The following is a 20,010-nucleotide window of genomic DNA, read 5'->3' as shown; positions in this document are numbered from 1 at the left end:
TTTGACTACTTTAGATCTTTCACATGAATAAAATCATACAGTATTTGTCCCTTTATAACTGGCTTAATTTGCTTAGCATAATGTCCTCAAGTTCATCCATGTGGTAGCTTGTGATAAGATTTCCTCCTTTTTAAAAGCTGCATAATATTCCTTTGCATGTGCTTTCTACATCTTCTATATCCAGTCATCTGTCAATGACAAGTGGGTTGCATCCACCTTTTGGCTCTTGTGAATATGTTGTATTGTTGATGTGCAGATTCTACTTTGAGTTCTTTTGGATAAATACTCAGAAATGGAATTACTAGATCATGTGGTAATTCTATTTTTAATTTTCTGTGGAACCTTCATACTGTTTTCTGTAATGGCTCTGCCATTTTATATTCCCACCAACAGGGCAGAAGGATTCCAACTTCTCTGCATCCTCATCAATACTTAAGTTTTTGTTCTTTTGATAATGGTCATCCTGATAGGTGTGAGGTGATATCTCATTGTGATTTTGGCCTGAATTTCCTTAATGCTTAATGATGCTGAGTATCGTTTCATGTGCTGATTGGACAGTACTTGTATGTCTTCTTTGGAGAAATGTCTAATCAAGTCCCTGGTCCAGTTTTTAATTGAGTTGTTTTTATGTTGTTGAGTTACAGTTCTTATATATTCTGGATGTTAATCCCTTATCAGGTATATGATTTACAGTTATTTTCTCTCATTCTGTAGGTTGCTTTTTGTTCTTTCAGTTGTTTCCTTTGCACAGAAATTTTTAAGTTTGTTGTAGTTCCATTTGTCTATTTTTTTCATTTTAGCATCATATCCAAGAATTCCTTGCCAAATCCAGTGTTCTGAAGCTTTCTTTTTGTTTTCTTCTAGTTTAATAGTTTTAGGTCTTACATTTAATCTAGTTTGTTAATTTTTGCATATGGTGTAAGGTAGGAGTCCAGATTCATTCTTTAGAATGTGGATATCCAGTTATCCCAGCACCATTTGTTGAAGAGACTGACTTTCCCCATTGTGTAGTCGTGGCACTCTTGCTAAAAATCGTTTGGCCACACATGCAAGGGTTTATTTTTGGGCTCTCTGTTCTTTTCCATTGGTCTATATGCTCATCTTTATGCCAGTAAGCCTTCAATTTGAATATGCTAAAATGAGTATTCAGATGGTATAAGTGACTTGCTAAGGTCAACACTAGGAAAAAAGTATCAAAGCGTTGCTATATTTTCCTTTTTTCCTTTTAAAAAGATTTTATTGATTTATTTGAGAGAGAGAGAGAGAGCACGCTTGCGAGCAGGAGAGGGTGGAGGGGCAGAGGAAGAAAGAGAAGTAGACTTCTTGCTGAGCCAGGTAGTCCCACTCAGGGCTAGATCCCAGGCCCCGGGGATCATGACCTGAGCCGAAGGCAGACGCTTAACTGACTGAACCACCCAGGCGCCCTTGGGCTATATTTTCTGATGTTTGGTTCTATATTCTCATACAGTAATTTGCCACATGGTTGCCTTTGCTTATTCTATCTTCTTTACCTTTGAATGCCTCCCTTTTCAGTGCCTCCCCTGCTACATATCCCTTCTCCTTCTTCTCCAAACCTCCCTCTCCTTCTTCCTTTCTCCATTCCCTCCACCACACACCCACACCCACACCTTTGCCTCTAATTCTTACTTTAAAAACTCAACTCTATTCTCTTTGCTCCAGAAGCTTTCCCTGAGTTCATCTCCTTAAACATACACCACTTGGGATAGGTTCTTGAACTCTGCTTACATTGATTTACTCAGTCATTCTGTATAGTAGCAGTTGTCAGTTTGCAAATGTTTCTCCCTGTCACTTTAGTGTATGTTCTGTATAGACAGGGACTGGGTTTTATTTGAATTATATCCCCAGTTTCTAAACAGTACTTGGTACACCTACTGAATAAATGTTGAGTGGATAGATGAATGGATAGGAGGATGGATGGATAAATCTAATACTGTGGTAAGCACTGTGGTTAATATTATCAGAAAACCTAAAATCTTATCATAGAGACAAAACTTAAACACGTGAAAAGTGTAAATAACAGTGTGGGGGGAGTATAAGATTAAATTTTATAGATTGTCAGTAAATACTTGATCAAAGAATAATTGGATGATGCATTAGCATTTATAAGTCCTCTAGGAGTTCCAAGATGAGAGAGATTACTGTTGGACTAGTTTGGTAAGGCTTCCTGGAGGAGAACTAGGACTTCTTCTGAGGCATGTGGGATTTAGATACATGGGAGAGGAATGGTAGAGTCAATGTTAAGGTTAAAGGAGGGACAAAGTGTTCCATGAACAGGAAGATAATTCAGAGTATTTAGAGGTCATCGAGAAGATACTTTGGTTCATGTAAAACAAGCATGAAATGGAAGATGTAGAGTGATTTTACTGTTAAACAGGGAGGTTATGTGAATTCTGTAGGATATGATAGAATGTTGAGGGTTTTTTAAATAGAAATAGCATTTCAGGATAAACTCAGTCTGAGGTGTGCAGGCTGCGTTGGAGGTAGCAGAGTGTAGCACATGTACTACATTTGTGATGATATTTTGTTTACAGACATAAGACTATATGAGTTCTTGAACCAGCATGTAGTCAGTAGGAAGTGAAAGAAAGGATATAGAGGGACTGTATCAAGGAAGAATCTGATGAACCTTATTATCTGATTTCATTTTTGAGGCGATGGCAGATTTAAAGATGATTGCCATTTGGTGGCCTGATGACAGTGAGAATGGCATCTGTTGTCATGTCCAGCCATTTCTCTCTCTTTTTTTTTTTTAAAGATTTTATTTATTTGACAGAGATAGAGACAACCAGCGAGAGAGGGAACACAAGCAGGGGGAGTGGGAGAGGAAGAAGCAGGCTCACAGTGGAGGAGCCTGATGTGGGGCTCGATCCCAGAACGCTGGGATCACGCCCTGAGCCGAAGGCAGACGCCTAACTGCTGTGCCACCCAGGCGCCCCTCAATTCAGGTCTTACTGTTAGAACCATTTCCTGGCTGGTGCGGCCACCTCCAGTTTTGCCCCATTTTTCATTCTCTATAGCACTGCCAGATTGATGTTCCTGATATGCAGAGTAGAGCATGACATTCCCATGCTTGAACATTTTTTTTTAAAGATTTTATTAATTTATTTGACAGAGAGACAGCCATTGAGAGAGGGAACACAAGCAGGGGGAGTGGGAGAGGAAGAAGCAGGCTCCCAGTGGAGCAGGGAGCCCGATGCGGGACTTGATCCCAGGACCCCGGGATCATGCCCTGGGCCAAAGGCAGATGCTTAACGACTGAGCCAACCAGGCGCCCCCATGCTTGAACTTTTTAAGGGCTTTCCATTGTCTTAAAGTCTGTTTATACTCTTTAGGCTAGGATCCTAATCTTTTGCCATTTCCTCTTCCCCAAATCAAGTCCAATATTTTAGACACATTCAATCCAGTTTCCCGTATACAACTTTTTCATATCTCGGTGTCATTGTTAGTGTTCTTTCCTCTTTCAAGATGTCCTTATCCTTCTCTTCTTGACAAGCTGATTTTTCTCTTTATGACCTGACTCCTCAAGAAACTCTTCCCTGACTTTTTATTCACTTCCTTTGGTGGTGGCACAAGCCATGTATTTATACAGCTAAATACAAATCTCTCTTTACTAGATTTTGAGCTCCTTGAAATCAGGGCCAGGTCATAATAAATGCTCAGCAGTAATAATAATAGTTTAATGCTTATTGAGTGCTTACGTTATGTCACTTACCTTAAGTGTTGTATTTGTATTAACTCATTTAATCTCTGCAATAACCCTATGTGGTAGATACTATTACTGTCATTTTACAAATGAGGACAGTGAGGCTTAGAAAAGATTAAGTAACTTGTTGCAAATTATATGGTTAATAACTAGCAAAGCTCAGGGTTGAACTTAGGATCCATGTTCTTTAACTCCATATGTCACAGTGGCTTACTATGACATTCTCTAAATGGTGTTTTTTGGTGAACCAAAATTCTTAACTTTGATATAATGAAATTTATCTGTCATTTTCTTTATAATTAGAAGTTCTGTATCCTGTTTAAGACTGAGCCAACCAGGCGCCCCCTTTTTTCTATTCCCAAATTATGATGATATTCTCCTGTTTTACCTTCTGGAAACTTTGTTGTTCTTTCACAGTTAAGAATAAAGAAATCACCTGGAATTAATTTTTTATGTAGTACAAGGTAGGGTCAGGTTTCAATTTTTTTTCCATATTGTCCTAGCACCACGTATTGAAAGATTGTTACTTACTGCTCTTTGGTGCCACATTTATCACAAATCAAGAGTCTATGTATATGAGTGGGCCTGTTTCTGGGCTCTGTTTTTTTTTCTTTTTGTGTTTATCTGTTCTTGCTCCAAAACCACATTTTCTTAATTGCTGTAGCCTTATAATATGACTGTATGTTTGATAGAGTAAATCCTCTAAGAATATTTCTATCTTTTCCAGGAAGCCTTTGCTAGTCTTTATCTTTTGTACTATTTTGTATTTGTATTTTAGAATCAGCTTGACAAATTTCAGAAATGCCTTTTGGAATTTTAATTTGTTTTGCATTTAATCTGTAGGTTAATTTGAATATGTTACAGTATTGAATTTTCCAGTCCTTGAAATGCTATTTCCATTTACTTATATCTTCTTTGATTTATCACACTTTTAATATAATTTTTTTTATTTTATTTTATTTTATTTATTTATTTTTTTTTTAATGACTTGACCAGAAGAGTGACAGTTTATTGAAGAGATGATTAATATGGTAAAATCAATTTTATTCTTTTTTTTTTTTTAATGATTTTTTAATTATATTATGTTAGTCACCATACAGTACATCCCCGGTTTCCGATGTAAGGCTCGATGATTCATTAGTTGTGTATAACACCCAGTGCACCATGCAATACGTGCCCTCCTTACTACCCATCACCGGTCTATCCCATTCCCCCACCCCCCTCCCCTCTGAAGTCCTCAGTTTGTTTCTCATAGTCCATAGTCTCTCATGTTTCATTCCCCCTTCTGATTACCCCCCCCTTTCTTTATCCCTTTCTTCCCCTACTGATCATCCTAGTTCTCATGTTCCATAGATGAGAGAAATCATATGATAGTTGTCTTTCTCTGCTTGACTTATTTCACTTAGCATTATCTCCTCCAGTGCTGTCCATGTTGTAGCAAATGTTGAGAACTCGTTCTTTCTGATAGCTGAGTAATATTCCATTGTATATATGGACCACAACTTCTTAATCCAGTCATCTGTTGAAGGGCATCTCGGCTCCTTCCACGATTTAGCTATTGTGGACATTGCTGCTATGAACATTGGGGTGCATATGGCCCTTCTCTTCACTACGTCTGTATCTTTGGGGTAAATACCCAGTAGTGCAATGGCTGGATCATAGGGTAGCTCAATTTTTAACTTTTTAAGGGACCTCCACACTGTTTTCCAGAGTGGCTGTACCAACTTGCATTCCCACCAACAATGTAGGAGGGATCCCCTTTCTCCACATCCTCTCCAACAATTGTTGTTTCTTGCCTTGTCTATTTTTGCCATTCTAACTGACGTAAGGTGGTATCTCAGTGTGGTTTTGATTTGAATTTCCTTGATGGCTAATGATTTTGAACATTTTTTCATGTGTCTGTTAGCCATTTGTATGTCTTCATTGGAAAAGTGTCTGTTCATATCTTCTGCCCATTTTTTGATTTGTTTATTTGTTTCTCGTGTATTGAGTTTGAGAAGTTCTTTGTAGATCTTGGATACCAGTCCTTTATCTGTAGTGTCATTTGCAAATATATTCTCCCATTCCGTGGGCTGCCTCTTAGTTTTTCTGACTGTTTCCTTGGCTGTGCAGAAACTTTTAATCTTGATGAAGTCCCATAAATTCATTTTATCTTTTGTTTCTCTTGCCTTTGGGGATGTGTCATGAAAAAGGTTGCTTTGGCCGATGTCGTAGAGGTTGTTGCCTATGTTCTCCTCTAGAATTTTGATAGATTCCTGTCTCACATTGAGGTCTTTCATCCATTTGGAGTTTATTTTTGTGTATGGTGTGAGATAGTGGTCAAGTTTCATTCTTTTGCATGTAGCTGTCCAATTTTCCCAGCACCATTTATTGAAGAGACTGTCTTTTTCCCACCGGATGTTTTTTCCTGCTTTATCAAATATTAGTTGCCCAAAGAGCCGAGGGTCCATTTCTGGGCTCTCTATTCTGTTCCATTGGTCTATGTGTCTGTTTTTGTGCCAGTACCATGCTGTCTTTGTGATCACAGCTTTGTAGTACAGCTCGAAATCCGGCATTGTGATGCCCCCAGCTTTGTTTTTCCTTTTCAACAGTTCCTTGGAGATTCGGGGCCTTTTCTGTTTCCATACAAATTTAAGGACTGTTTGTTCCAGTTCTTTGAAAAATGTCCTTGGTATTTTGATCGGGATAGCATTGAAAGTGTAGATTGCTCTGGGTAGCATGGACATTTTAACTATGTTAATTCTTCCGATCCATGAGCATGGAATATCTTTCCATCTTTTTATGTCTTCCTCAATGTCTTTCAAGAGTGATTTATAGTTTCTAGAATATAGGTCCTTTACGTCTCTGGTTAGGTTAATTCCAAGGTAACGTATGGTTTTTGGTGCTGTTGTAAATGGGATGGATTCCCTAATTTCTCTTTCTTCGGTCTCGTTATTCGTGTATAGAAATGCAACTGATTTCTGAGCATTGATTTTGTATCCCGCCACGTTACTGAATTGCTCTATAACTTCTAATAATTTGGGAGTGGCTTCTTTTGGGTTTTCCATATAGAGTATCATGTCATCTGCAAAGAGAGACATTTTGACTTCTTCTTTGCCAATTTGAATACCTTTGATCCCTTTTTGTTGTCTGATTGCTGTTGCAAGGACTTCTAGTACTATGTTGAATAATAGTGGCGAGAGTGGGCATCCTTGTCGAGTTCCTGATCTTAAGGGAAAGGCTTCCAGCTTTTCTCCATTGAGAATAATATTTGCAGTAGGCTTTTCATAGATGGCTTTTATGAGATTGAGAAATGTACCTTCTATTCCTACACTCTGAAGGGTTTTAATCAGGAAAGGATGCTGTATTTTGTCAAATGCTTTTTCAGCATCGATTGAGAGATTCATATGGTTCCTGAGTCTTTTCTTGTTGATATGATGTATCACACTGATTGATTTGCGAATATTGAACCACGCTTGCATCCCAGGTATGAATCCCACTTGATCGTGATGGATAATCCTTTTAATGTACTGTTGGATTCTATTAGCAAGTATCTTGTTGAGGATTTTGGCGTCCATATTCATTAGGGAAATCGGTCTGTAATTCTCCTTTTTGAGGGGGTCTTTGCCTGGTTTGGGGATCAAGGTAATATTGGCCTCATAGAATGAGTTTGGTAGCTTTCCTTCTGTTTCTATTTTTTGAAATAGCTTTAGGAGAATAGGTATTATTTCTTCCTTGAATGTTTGGTAGAATTCCCCAGGAAAACCGTCCGGGCCTGGAGTTTTGTTATTTGGAAGGTTGTTTATCACTGACTCAATTTCTTCATAATTAATTGGCCTATTTAAGGAATCAATTTCTTCCGGTTTCAATCTTGGTAGTTTATAGGTTTCCAGGAAGGATTCCATCTCTTCCAGATTGCTTAGTTTATTGGCATATAGCTGTTGATAAAAATTTCTAATAATCCTTCCAATTTCAATGGTGCTCGTCGTGACCTCTCCTTTTTCATTCATAATTTTAATAAATGGGTCCTTTCTCTTTTCTTTTGGATAAGTCTTGCCAGTGGTCTGTCAATTTTATTGATTCTCTCAAAGAACCAGCTTCTAGTCCTGTTGATCTGCTCTACTGTACTTCTGGTTTCTGCTTGATTGATTTCAGCTCTAATTTTGGTCAACTGCTTCCTCGTGCGTGGATTAGGCCTGTCCCTCTGTTGCTGTTCCAGCTTCTTGAGGTGAGAATATAAAAACTGCATTTTAGATTTTTCTATTCTTTTGAGTGAGGCTTGGATGGCTATGTATTTCCCCCTTAGGACTGCCTTTGCAGTATCCCATAGGTTTTGGACTGTTGTATTTTCATTCTCATTGGTCTCCATAAATTGTTTAATTTGATTTTTGATTTCCTGGTTTATCGAGTCATTCCTGAGCAGGATGGTTCTTAGTCTCCAAGTGTTTGAGTTTCTTCCAAATTTTTCCTTGTGGTTGAGTTCCAATTTCAGAGCGTTGTGGTCTGAGAATATGCAGGGGATAATTTCAATCTTTTGGTATCGGTTGAGACCTGTTTTGTGTCCCAGAACATGGTCTATTCTTGAGAATGTTCCATGGGCATTAGAATAGAATGAGTATTCTTTGGTTCTGGGGTGTAGTGTTCTATATATATCTATGAGGTCCAACTCGTCGAGTATGGCATTCAAAGCCTTTGATTCTTTGCTTAGTTTTTGCCAGGGTGTTCTGTCTATTTCTGATAGTGGAGTGTTGAGGTCCCCTACTATTAATGTATTTTCATTTATATGTCTCTTTATTCTGGATAAGAGTTGGCTTGTGTATCTTGCTGCTCCCCTGTTGGGGGCATATATATTTATAATTGTCATATCCACTTGTTGAATACTTCCCTTAAGAATAATATAGTGCCCTTCTGCGTCTCTAACTATAGTCTGTAGTTTAAAATCCAATTTATCTGATATGAGAATTGCTACCCCAGCTTTCTTTTGAGGACCATTTGCGTGAAAGATGGTACTCCATCCCCTTACTCTCAGTCTGAATGCATCTTTGGGTTTGAAATGAGTCTCTTGTAGACAGCAAATGGATGGGTCATTTCTTTTTATCCAATCTGCAACCCTGTGGCGTTTTATGGGATGGTTCAAACCATTTACATTAAGACTGATTACTGATAGATATGATTTTAATGTTGCCATGTTGCCAGTAAAGTCTTTGTTTGTATTGGCTGTGACTTTCTGTTCTGTATCACTCTTGGGGCCTTTTTACTTTTATAGAACCCCCCGTAATATCTCCTGTAGGGCTGGTTTCGTAGTTACAAAATTGGTTAGTGACTGGCGATTCTGAAATGTCTTTATTTCTCCATCAATTCTGAATGACAGCCTTGCTGGATAAAGGATCCTTGGCTGCATGTTTTTCTCTGAAAGAGCTTTAAATATGCTCCCCCAACCCTTTCTCTCATTCCAGGTCTGTGTAGACAGGTCTGACGTAATTCTGATGCTTTTGCCTTGGTACGTGAGAAATTTCTTTGCCCTGGCCGCTTTCAATACTGTATCCTTGCATCTAATATTTGTGAATTGCACTATGATGTGACGTGGCGTAGGTTTGTCGTGGTTGAGCTTGGGAGGGGTCCTCTCTGCTTCTTGGACACGAATGTTTGTTTCCCTTGCTAGATTAGGGAAGTTTTCAGCTACAATTTGTTCAAATATCTCTTCTAGACCTCTGTTTTTCTCCACCCCCTCGGGGATGCCAATGATTCTAACATTGGATCGTTTCATTGAGTCAGTAATCTCCCGTAACCTACATTCGTGGGCGTGGATTTTTTTAAGACCATCTTCTATTTTCATTTTTTCCTCTATTAACCCATCCTCCAATTCACTAACCCTTTCCTCTGCTTCTGCGACCCTGGCTGTCAGAGCCTCTAGTTTTGCCTGCATTTGGCCCATAGAATTTTTAATTTCTGTCAGATTCGCTCTCATTTCTGTCCTTAGGGATTCTATATTCTCAGTAACCTTTTCGTTTATACTTTTTTCAATTCTACTCATCATTTTGACCATCGTTACTCTGAATTCCATTTCTGATAATTTGGTTACATCCATATCCATTATTTCTGTGGCAGAGGCCACAGTCTCACTGTCTTTTCTTTGCTGGGGGGGGCTTCTCCTTCTTGTCATTCTGATGAGGAGAGGTTGCGGGGTTGTCCAGAGCCCAAATTATTGACTGGGTCCCAGGCCGTGCCCCTTGTTTTATAGGGATCTTAGGGATGTGGGCTTCTTCTTTAAAGATTTTATTTATTTATTTATGTGGCAGCCAACCAGCGAGAGAGGGAACAGAAGCAGGGGAGTGGGAGAGGAAGAAGCAGGCTCCCAGCGGAGGAGCCCGATGAGGGACTCCTTTCCGGAACGCTGGGATCACGCCCTAAGCCGAAGGCAGGCGCTCAATGACTGTGCCACCCCGGCGCCTCGGGTTGTGGGCTTCTTGATTTTTCAGCCTGCCTTCTGTGTTCTGGGGGAGGGGCCTGCCGCGCCGATACTCAGGCAACCCTGTTTGGGTAGAGTCTCCGTGTCCCCTGCGAGGGGGGATGGGGATGGGCACTCTCTGAGCCGGTATTTCCAGGCTTTTGTTCTCTGGCGGCTTTCCCTGGCGGTTTGCTGTGCCTCTTCTGAGAGTCAGAGCAGCAGCGGCCGAATTTCAGCCTCTGTCACAGAACAGAGGGATTGCGGCCCGTTCTCTACTAATGTTCTGGCCACTTTAACTCTGTTTCTGTTGGTGCTGCTCAACCCTGCAGCGTCCCGGGATGTGCGCCCCACACCCGGCGTCCCAGCCCTCACTCCAGGGCCGGCGCGTCTCTGTCCTTTGTGTTTCTAATGCCGCCAGCCGCCAGCCGCCCCGCTCCCGCTCCCGGATCTCCCGGTCTCAGTCTGGATCCAGTGAGCGCACCAGGATTCCGGGGTTCCGCGAGATGCCTGGTGGCGCGCGCACCCGGCTCACGGTCTCAGTCTGCTGTTTTGCGGGTGCCGACCACGAGCCACGCCCGCTCCCCCGTGCAAGTGGCTACCGCTTCCTGGCGCCCGAACGCGGCGGCTCCCTCCCCCTTCCGTTTATCTTCCGATATCTGTGCACAGTTTCATGGCTCCCCGCTTCGTACCTCAATACTCAGCGCTGGAGATGTTCATTTGTAGAGATCCAGATGCGTCTTCCTGCGTCTCAGGCTGGTTCCGTGGTTGTTTAGGCTGGTCTGGTACCTATCCCACTCGACTCGGAGGACCGGCTGAAAACGGTGTCTCCTACTCCTCCGCCATCTTAACTCCTCCCCTTAATATAATTTTTTAAAATTTGGAATGATCTTGTACTTACAGAGAAGTTGCAAGTACAGTACAACCCCCCCAAATTGAAAATAAGTTGCTAAATGAATGTCCCATCATCCCCGAATGCTTTATTTTTCCTGCAAATAAGGAAATTTTCCTGTATACGCAGTATAAAACCACTAAAATCAGGAAATTAACATTGATGCATTATTGCCTTCTAATCCTTACACTCTGTTCATATTTCTCCAGTTGTCCAGTAATGTCCTTTATAGCAACAGGATCTGGTTCAGCATTACGTTTTACATTTAGTTTTCATGTCTCTTCAGTCTCTTTCAGTCTGGAATGGTTCCAGTCTTTCCTTGACTTTTATGATCTTGACACTTTTTTTTTTTTTAAGATTTTATTTTTAAGTAATCTCTACATCCAACATGGGGCTTGAACCCACAACTCTGAGACCAAGAGTCACATGTTCCACCTACTGAGCCAGCCAGGTACCCCTGACCTTGACAGTTTTAAAGGTTATAGGCTAATTATTTTGTAGAATGTCCCCCAGTTTGTTTGTTTTCTGATTTTTTTTCATGATTTGATTGAGATTACGTGTCTTTGGCCCAAAGATCACAGATATGATTCTGTGTTGTTATTGCAGGGTTTGTTTGTCCCACTACTGATGATATTTACTTTGATCATCTCATTAAGGTGGTATTGCCAGGCTTTGTTGTTAAATTTCATCTTTTTCCCTTCTTAATTAATATTTTGTGGGGAAGTATTTAGAAGCTATGCCAATATCCCATTCCTCATAAAACTTCAGTTTATGTATATCAGTAGTAAATGGTTTTCTGTTACAATTCTTTACTATCATTATTTATTTTGATGCCCAAATTGCTTTCGATTTGGCCAGTAGAATTCCCTTTAAGCTGATTTCTGTGTTCTTTTGACATGTCCCTATAATTCTCGGAGTATTCCCTTACTTCCTTACTTTCTGGCACACAAAAAAGATGTTCCAGGCTTATTTTCTCTCTTCCCTGTCCTAGTCCCATAATCAACCATTTTTCCAAGAAGCCCCGTACCTTTTAATGGAGAGTGGTATTTAGAAATCAATACCTAGCATTAGGTGTATTTGGTGCTGTTAGGTGTCATGGCACCCAGGCCTTCTCATAGCTAAGAAACATACGTGTTATATACATGTATGTGTACGCACATGTGCATCCATGTCCATATGTATTTATTTACTTATATATTAAAAACTATGGGTTCATATCAATACCTTATCCCCAGAAATCATTCTGGTTTTCTCGCTTACCATGTTTGTAGCACTATTTTCCAACCCCTTAAAGTGAGAAAACCTTTATCCTTGTTATGTTTACTTATCTGGCCAATCCTTCTGTATGTAATTAGTTCCCCATCATTACCCACTTACTTGTGTGAATTTCATCCTTACTCCACTGAGCCTTGGAAACCTGTGCAGGGTTGATTCTGTCCCCTGCAACGTGGACTCCCTCTCCACCTTTCTTAGATTCTGACCCCTGGTGCTGGACTTCTCCACTGTGTAGATTCCCTCTTCATCCTGTTTTGGGCTTTGATGCCTCATGCCACATTGTCCGTTGGTCTGATGTACAGTAGTCTCCCCTCATGCGCAGTTTTGCTTTCTGTGGTTTCTGTTACCCACGGTTAACTGATTTCTGGAAGCAGATGATCCTTCTGACATATTGCCAGGTCAGTAGTAGCCTAATGCTACTTCACAATGCCTATATTAATTCACTTCATCTCATCACATATACATTTTATTATCTCTGGTCATCACAAAAAGGGTGAGTGTAGTACATTAAGATATTTTTAGGGCACACATGTATATGAGGAACAGACCACATTCACATAACTTTTATTATAGTATGTTGTTATAATTGTTCTATTTTATTATTAGTTATTGTTGTTAGTCTCTTACTGTGATCTCTTATTATAAATAAACTTTATCATAGGTACGTATGGGGAAAAAAACACAGTATATATAGGGTTTGGTACTGTTCATGGTTTCAGGCATCCTGGGTGTCTTGGAACATACCCCTTGTCGATAAGGGGGAACTATTGTAGGCCCTCTGTATCTTGCTCAGGCTCTGATGTCCTGAGCTGGATCTTTCACTCATTTAGTATGATATTTTTAACTAAACCACAGAGCTCATTTGATTTTTCCCTCTAATGTTCCTTTTCTGTTTCAGTATTCAATCCAAGATCCCACATTGCATTTAGTTATGGCAGTTCCTTATTCTTCTCTTGTCTTTCATGACCTTGACTTTTTTTAAAATTTTTATTTTTTAAAAGATTTTATTTATTTATTTATTTGACACAGAGAGAGAAAGAGAGAGAGAGAGAGAGTGCACAGACAAGGGGAGTGGGAGAGGGAGAATAGGCTCTCCGCTGAGCAGGGAGCTGGACATGGGACTCGATCCCAGGACCCTGGGATCATGACCTGAGCCGAAGGCAGGCACTTAACTGATTGAGCCACCCAGGTGCAATGATGACTTTGACATTTTTGATGAGAAGTATTTGTAGAATGTCTCTCAATTGGGGCATATTTGATGTTTTCTCATGATTAGATTGAGATTATTATATTTTTGGAAGAATACCACAAAAGTGAATGTGTTTCCTCCTCTATGGGTTGTATTTGGGAAGTATATGATATCAATAAATTTATTACTGGTGATGTTAACCTTAATCACTGGACTAAGGTGGTGTCTGCCAGATTTCTCCATCATAAAATTACTGTTTTTCCCTTTGTAATTATAAGTATCTTGGAGAAGATACTTTGAGACTTTGCTGATACCCTGTTTCTTCTCAAACTTTTGCCCACCAATTTTAGCTTTCAATATGCCATCAGTGGATCTTGCTTGTGACAGTTACTGCTGTGGTTTTTGTCTAATGTTGATTTTTAAATCTCTGTCATTCTTTCTGTACTAACGAATTGTAATTCTTCTGAAGGAAGAACTGTGCCTTCTTCCCCATTTATTTATTTAATTACTATATCATTATTAGATTCTTAGATATTTATTTTATTGAGTGGATTATAGCCCAGTACTATCATTCTGTGGCTCAAATTCTTAGGCGTTGGCCATTGGAGCTCCTTCAGGTTGACTCCTGTTTCCTTTTGACATGCCTCCATTCTTTTCAAGCACTTCCTCAATCTACCTACCTACCAATACATAGGTACTTTATCAATTTCATTAGTTATTTCAGGTAACCAACTTTAAATTTTATTGATCTATTTTATGTTTGCTGTCTATTTGATTATTTTATGTTCTTTATCATTTCTACTAATTTTGAATTAATTTCCTTCTGTTTCCAGCCTTTTAGCTTCTCTACACATATGGATTTAAGGCTGTAGATTTCCCTTTATGTACTGTTTTAAACTGCATCCAGCAAGTGTCAGTATGTCCGTTTTCATTTATGCAGTTCTAAACGTTTTCTATTTCTTTTTTTTTTTTTTTTTAAGATTTTTACTTATTTGAGGGACAGAGAGAGGTGTACTAACAGGGGAAGAGGGTGGGCAGAGGGAGAGGGAGAAGTGGGCTCCCCACTGAGTGCGGAGCCCAATCCAGGCCTTGACTCCAGAACCCGGGGATCATGACTTGAGCCGAAGCCAGACACTTAACTGACTGAGCCACCCAGCCTAGTGAAATATTTTTCTTTGACCAATGGATTATCTAGTAGTGTTTTTTTTCTCCAAACATCTGAATATTTTCTAAGTTATATTTTTGTAACTGATTTCTAGCTTATATTTTCACTATAAATACATTTTGTATGATTTCAGTCCTTTAAAATTTGTTGAGACTTGTTTTAGGGTTCATTATATGGTAAATTTTTAGAAATTTCTGTGTGTGCTTGAAAAGAATGTCTTTCATACTTGTGTGTAGTGTTCTATATATGTCCATTGGATCAAGTTTATATTAGGGATTGTTCATGTCTTCTAGATTCTCACTAACTTTTTGTCTGCTTCATCTAATTGGTTAATGAATGAGATGTATTAAAATCTGTATTTTGTCTACTTTTCCTTATTCTATTAAGTTTTTGCCATATAAAACGTTTTTTGAATCCATGTTACTAGTTACATAGAAATTTACATTTATTTTATCTTCTCGATGACTTGAACCTCTTGTATTTGCAAAGTGAGCCTCTGATCAACTGGTAAAGTCTATTTTATGCAATTTTAATAATAGCAACTTTTTTGGAGTTAGTGTTTCTATGATCTATCTTTTTCCTTTTTTTATGGTCTGTTTCTATACTCCTGCTTTTAGTATTTCTGTATCCTTATGTCTAATAAGTGTCTCTTGTAAGCATCATAAAATCTTGTTTAAAAACCCTTCCTTTTTTTTTTTTTTTTTAAGATTTTATTTATTTGAGAGAGAGAGAGTACACACACATGCTAAATGGTGGGGGTGGGAACGGAGGAAGAAGGACAAGCTGACACTGTGCCAAGCGTGGAGCTGGTTGCGGGGCTAGATCCTGGGACCGTGAGATCATGACCTGAGCCACCCAGGGGTCCCTAACCTCCACCCCCACCCCCCCCTTTTTTTTTTTTTGAGATTTATTTTATTTATTTGAGGGGGAGAGAGGGGTAGAGGGAGAGGGAGAAAAATCCCAAGCAGGTTCCTTGTCCAGGGAAGCGGAACCCAGTGTGGGGCTCAGTCTCTCCACCCCGAGATCATGACCTGGGCCAAAATCAAGAGTCAGACGCTTAACTGACTGAGCCACCCAGGTGTCCCTCCCTTCTTTTTTTAATTGGAACATTTATATACTTCATTTACACTTAATTTAATTATTGGTGTTTTAGGGTTAAAAATTTATTTTACCATATATTTTCTTTTTGTCTTGCATATTGTTTCTTTTATTTTTCTTTCTTGTCAAGCTTTGGATTATTTTTCATCATTGAATTTTTAAATTTATTATGTTGGAAGTTAACCTTTTAGCGATTACTCTAAAAATTATAACAAATCCTTCAGTGGCCAAAATCTAATGTTAATTGGTAGTTTTATCTTCTTCCCAAACATTGCAGAACCTTAGAATTCTTTAAGTCCATTTTCTCTTTCCCAATCTTTTTGCAATTGTTTTGTATTTAATTTTGTATGTATTTATTTACAACCTCAAAAGATAGTATTTTATATAGTTAGTATTCATTTAGTTTTGCCCATGTACTTACCATTTTTAAAAAAATTTTTAAGTTTTTATTTAAATTCCAGTTAGTTAACATACAGTATAATATTAGTTTCAGGTGTACAATTTAGTGATTCAACACTTCTGTGTAATACTCGGTGCTCATCACAAGTACACTCCTTAATCCCCATCACCTATTTCCCCTGTCCCCCACCCCTCTGGCAACCATCAGTTTGTTCTCCATAGTTAAGAGTCTGTGTCTTGGTTTGCCTCTCTTTTTTTCCCTGTGTTTGTTTGTTTTGTTTCTTAAATTCCACATATGGGTGAAATCATACGGTATTTGTATTTAACTGACTTATTTCACCTAGTATAATACACTCTAGCTCCATCCAGGTCCTTGCAAATGGCAAGATTTCCTCCTTTTTTATGACTGAGTAATATTCCATTGAGAGAGAGAGAGTGTGTGTGTATATGTATATGTGTATATATCTATGTATATGGGTATACATAGATATACACACACCCCATCTTCTTTACCTGTTCATCAGTCGATGGACACTTGGGCTTTTCCCATAGTTTGGCTATTTTAGACAATGCTGCTATAAACATTGAGGTGCATGTATCCCTTTGAATCAGTATTTTTGTACCTTTGGGTAAATACCTAGTAGTGCAATTGTCGGGTCCTAGGGTAGTTCTGTTTTTAACTTTTTGAGGAACCTCCATACTGTTTTCCAGAGTGGCTGTACCAGTTTGCTTTCCTACCAATAGTGCAGGAGGCTTCCCCTTTCTTGGCATCCTTGCCAACATCTGTTGTTTCTTGTGTTGTTAATTTTAGCCATTCTGACAGGTGTGAGGTGGTATCTCATTGTGATTGGTATTTCCCTGATGATGAGTGATGTTGCATCTTTTCATGTGTCTGTTGGCCATCTGTAGGTCTTCTTTGGAAAAATGTCTATTCATGTCTGCTCACTTTTTAATTAGATTATTTGTTTTTTGGGTATTCAGTTGTATAAATTCTTTATATTTATATATTTCGGGTACTAACCCTTTATCAGATATGTCATTTGCAAATATCTTCTTCCATTCCACAGGTTGCCTTTTAGTTTTGTTCATTGTTTCCTTCACTGTGCAGAAGCTTTTATTTTGATGAAGTTCCAATAGTTTATTTTTCCTTTTGTTTCCCTTGCTTCAGGAGACATATTTAGTCAGAAAGAGGTTATTGCCAGTGTTCTCCTCTAGGATTTAGATGGTTTCCTGTCTCACATTTAGGTCTTTAATCCATTTTTATTTTATTTTTGTGTATGGTGTAAGAAAGTGGTCCAGTTTCATTCTTTTGCATGTTCCTGTCCAGTTTTCCCAACACCATTTATTGAAGAGACTGTTCTTTTCTCATTGAATATTCTTTACTGCTTTGTCAAAGATTAATTGACCGTATAGTTGTGGGTTCATTTCTGGGTTTTCTATTCTATTCCGTTGATCTATGTGTCTATTTTTATGCCAGTACCATAGTGTTTTGATCACCACAGCTTTGTAATTTAACTAGAAGTCTGGAATTGTGATGTCAGCTTTGCTTTGCTTTTTTCAAGGTTGTTTTAGCTATTTGGGGTCTTTTGTGGTTACATACAAATTTTAGGATTGTTTGTTCTACCTCTCTGGAAAATGTTTGTGGTATTTTGATAAGGGATTGCATTAAACGTGTAAATTGCTTTGGGTGGTATAGACATTTTAACAATATTTGTTCTTCCAATCCATGAGCATGGAGTGTCTTTCCATTTCTTTGTGTCCTTTTCAGTTTCTTTCATCTATATTTTATAGTTTTCAGAGTACTGGTCTTTCACCTCTTTGGTTAGGTTTATTCCTAGGTTTCCTGTGGTTTTGTGTACTTATTATTTTTGTTGGTCTATTCTTTTTTCTTCTACCATCTTCCATCAGACTTATCCATGTATGCATGGAGAATACTTTGTCAGATTTTCTTTAATGGAATTTACAATTCCTCCAGGAGAAGAGTGTCCTTAAATATGATGCTTATCTTCTAGATGTTTGTTTTCTCTGAGATTTTGGCCTGTTAATTCTTTACTACCTTGTTGTTTTCTGTTGTCTTAATCGGTTATTTTTAAATAATTATTCCAGCTTTTCTAGTTGTTCTCAGTGAGAAAGTAGCTTGCTATCATTGAGCATAATTATTCCCTTTGTTGTAAATTGCTGCAAGTAGATTGCATGTGTAGAAAGGATAGGAAGGTGAACCTGTTAAGAAAATGGCACAACTAAAAACCTTTCCTATTAGTATTGAGGTTTAAGATTTTCATTTTCAAACATGAAGCTATGTTGTAGAAATTAATGTTTTAATTTTTATAATCTTTTATTCCAGCTCGTGATGCTGATGAGCGAGAGAAGTGGATCCATGCCTTAGAAGAAACAATTCTTCGACATACTCTTCAGCTTCAAGTAAGAGTCTTTACATGGCTTCTGGATAGTTCATTAGTTTTTTTGTTTGTTTTCTGTTTTTTAAAATAACTGTGATATGATGTAATGAAAACTTATTTCTGAGTTGCTTATTCTTGCCTTCATAGTGTTATATAGTAAAGTTATAAAGCATTTTCTTGTGCTTTCTGTAGGGTAAAAAACTGATTTTTATCTTAAAATAAGACAGTTCCAGGCAATATTGAATGTGAAATGCTATGTTAAAATGTGCCAAATCATTTTTAAATTTAGTATCTGTAGTTGGTTATTGATATAACCAAATTATGCAGTAATGCGTGATAATAGATAAGTGCTTAGAGATTGACCTACTTTTCTTGTTACAGGATTTGGCAGTTACCATATGTGTTAGGCAGGACTCTTCGGGATGAAAATAATAGGGGAAAAAAAAACCAAACTGGTTTAAGAAAAAAGTAAAGCTGGCTGAGATGTGGTTTGAAGTAGGCACTTCAACAATGTCACGATGACCCAGATCCACCATTTCTATTTCTACGCTTCTTTTCTTCTGGGGTGGCTTTTTTTTTTTTTTTTTTTTTAAAGATTTTACTATTTTATTCAACAGAGAGACAGCCAGCGAGAGAGGGAACACAAGCAGGGGGAATGGGAGAGGAAGAAGCAGGCTCACAGCAGAGGAGCCTGATGTGGGGCTCGATCCCATAATGCCGGGATCACGCCCTGAGCCGAAGGCAGACGCTTAACCGCTGTGCCACCCAGGCGCCCCTGGGGTGGCTTTATTTTTAGATGGGTTCTCTTTGTGGTAGTAAGATGGTCGCCGCAATTTCAGCCTCCCATTGTTGAGATGTATAACCTACTATTGGGAGAATACTGTAGGAGCTCCAAGTCCACAGAAGGCTGTTGTTCTTTCTGGACCATGGTAGGACTAATAGGATTAGTGCTGATTACCTTAGCTTCAGTCATTTTCTTAATGCTCATCAATCACAATTTCACAGTCATATGTTCGACTTCTGTAGCTGGGATGTTATCTGCTTCACCAGAAACACTTTTCTGATAGGGTAGAAGATGGTCGCCATCAAGCAAAGTCAGAATAGGGAAAAAGAAATGCTGGGTGATAAAAACAACAAATGTCTGCTGTGTCATACTGAAGATAGTTTTCCATGTTTATTCTTCAACGAAAGAGCTTATGTTGTGGCATTGGAGGATGTTGTTTTAATTATTTTGATGGATAGGATTGAGTTGTACAAAAGTGACACTTTATAACTCTTTTTCTCTACTTATTTTTGTCCTGTACCAGGAATTGGCTTGATTGGACAGGTTGATATGGTGGTGTAGGGCATCCCAGGTCCTACAAAATTGTGAACTCATCACTTGAGAGGGTTCAAATACAGGCTTAAAAAACATTATTAAAGGATGTGGTTATTAAGAGACTATA

The 20,010-nt window shown here is 38.7% G+C and overlaps 1 protein-coding gene across 8 annotated transcripts in view; it reads left to right on the top strand.

Annotated features, from left to right (window-relative positions):
- Nucleotides 1-20,010, top strand: part of OSBPL9 (oxysterol binding protein like 9) — a 182,361-nt gene that overhangs the window by 88,732 nt on the left and 73,619 nt on the right. For all 8 annotated transcript variants that reach the window (XM_026498119.4, XM_026498118.4, XM_057310802.1 and 5 more), the window contains one exon: nt 18,511-18,587. In XM_026498119.4, the coding sequence (XP_026353904.2) occupies nt 18,511-18,587 (77 nt within the window). The remainder of the gene's footprint in view (nt 1-18,510; nt 18,588-20,010) is intronic.

This window comes from Ursus arctos, unplaced genomic scaffold, assembly GCF_023065955.2.
Source record: "Ursus arctos isolate Adak ecotype North America unplaced genomic scaffold, UrsArc2.0 scaffold_12, whole genome shotgun sequence".
NCBI classification, from domain to species: domain Eukaryota; kingdom Metazoa; phylum Chordata; class Mammalia; order Carnivora; family Ursidae; genus Ursus; species Ursus arctos.
Note: the sequence above shows the minus strand (reverse complement) of the source record. Positions and strands in the feature narration are given on the sequence as shown.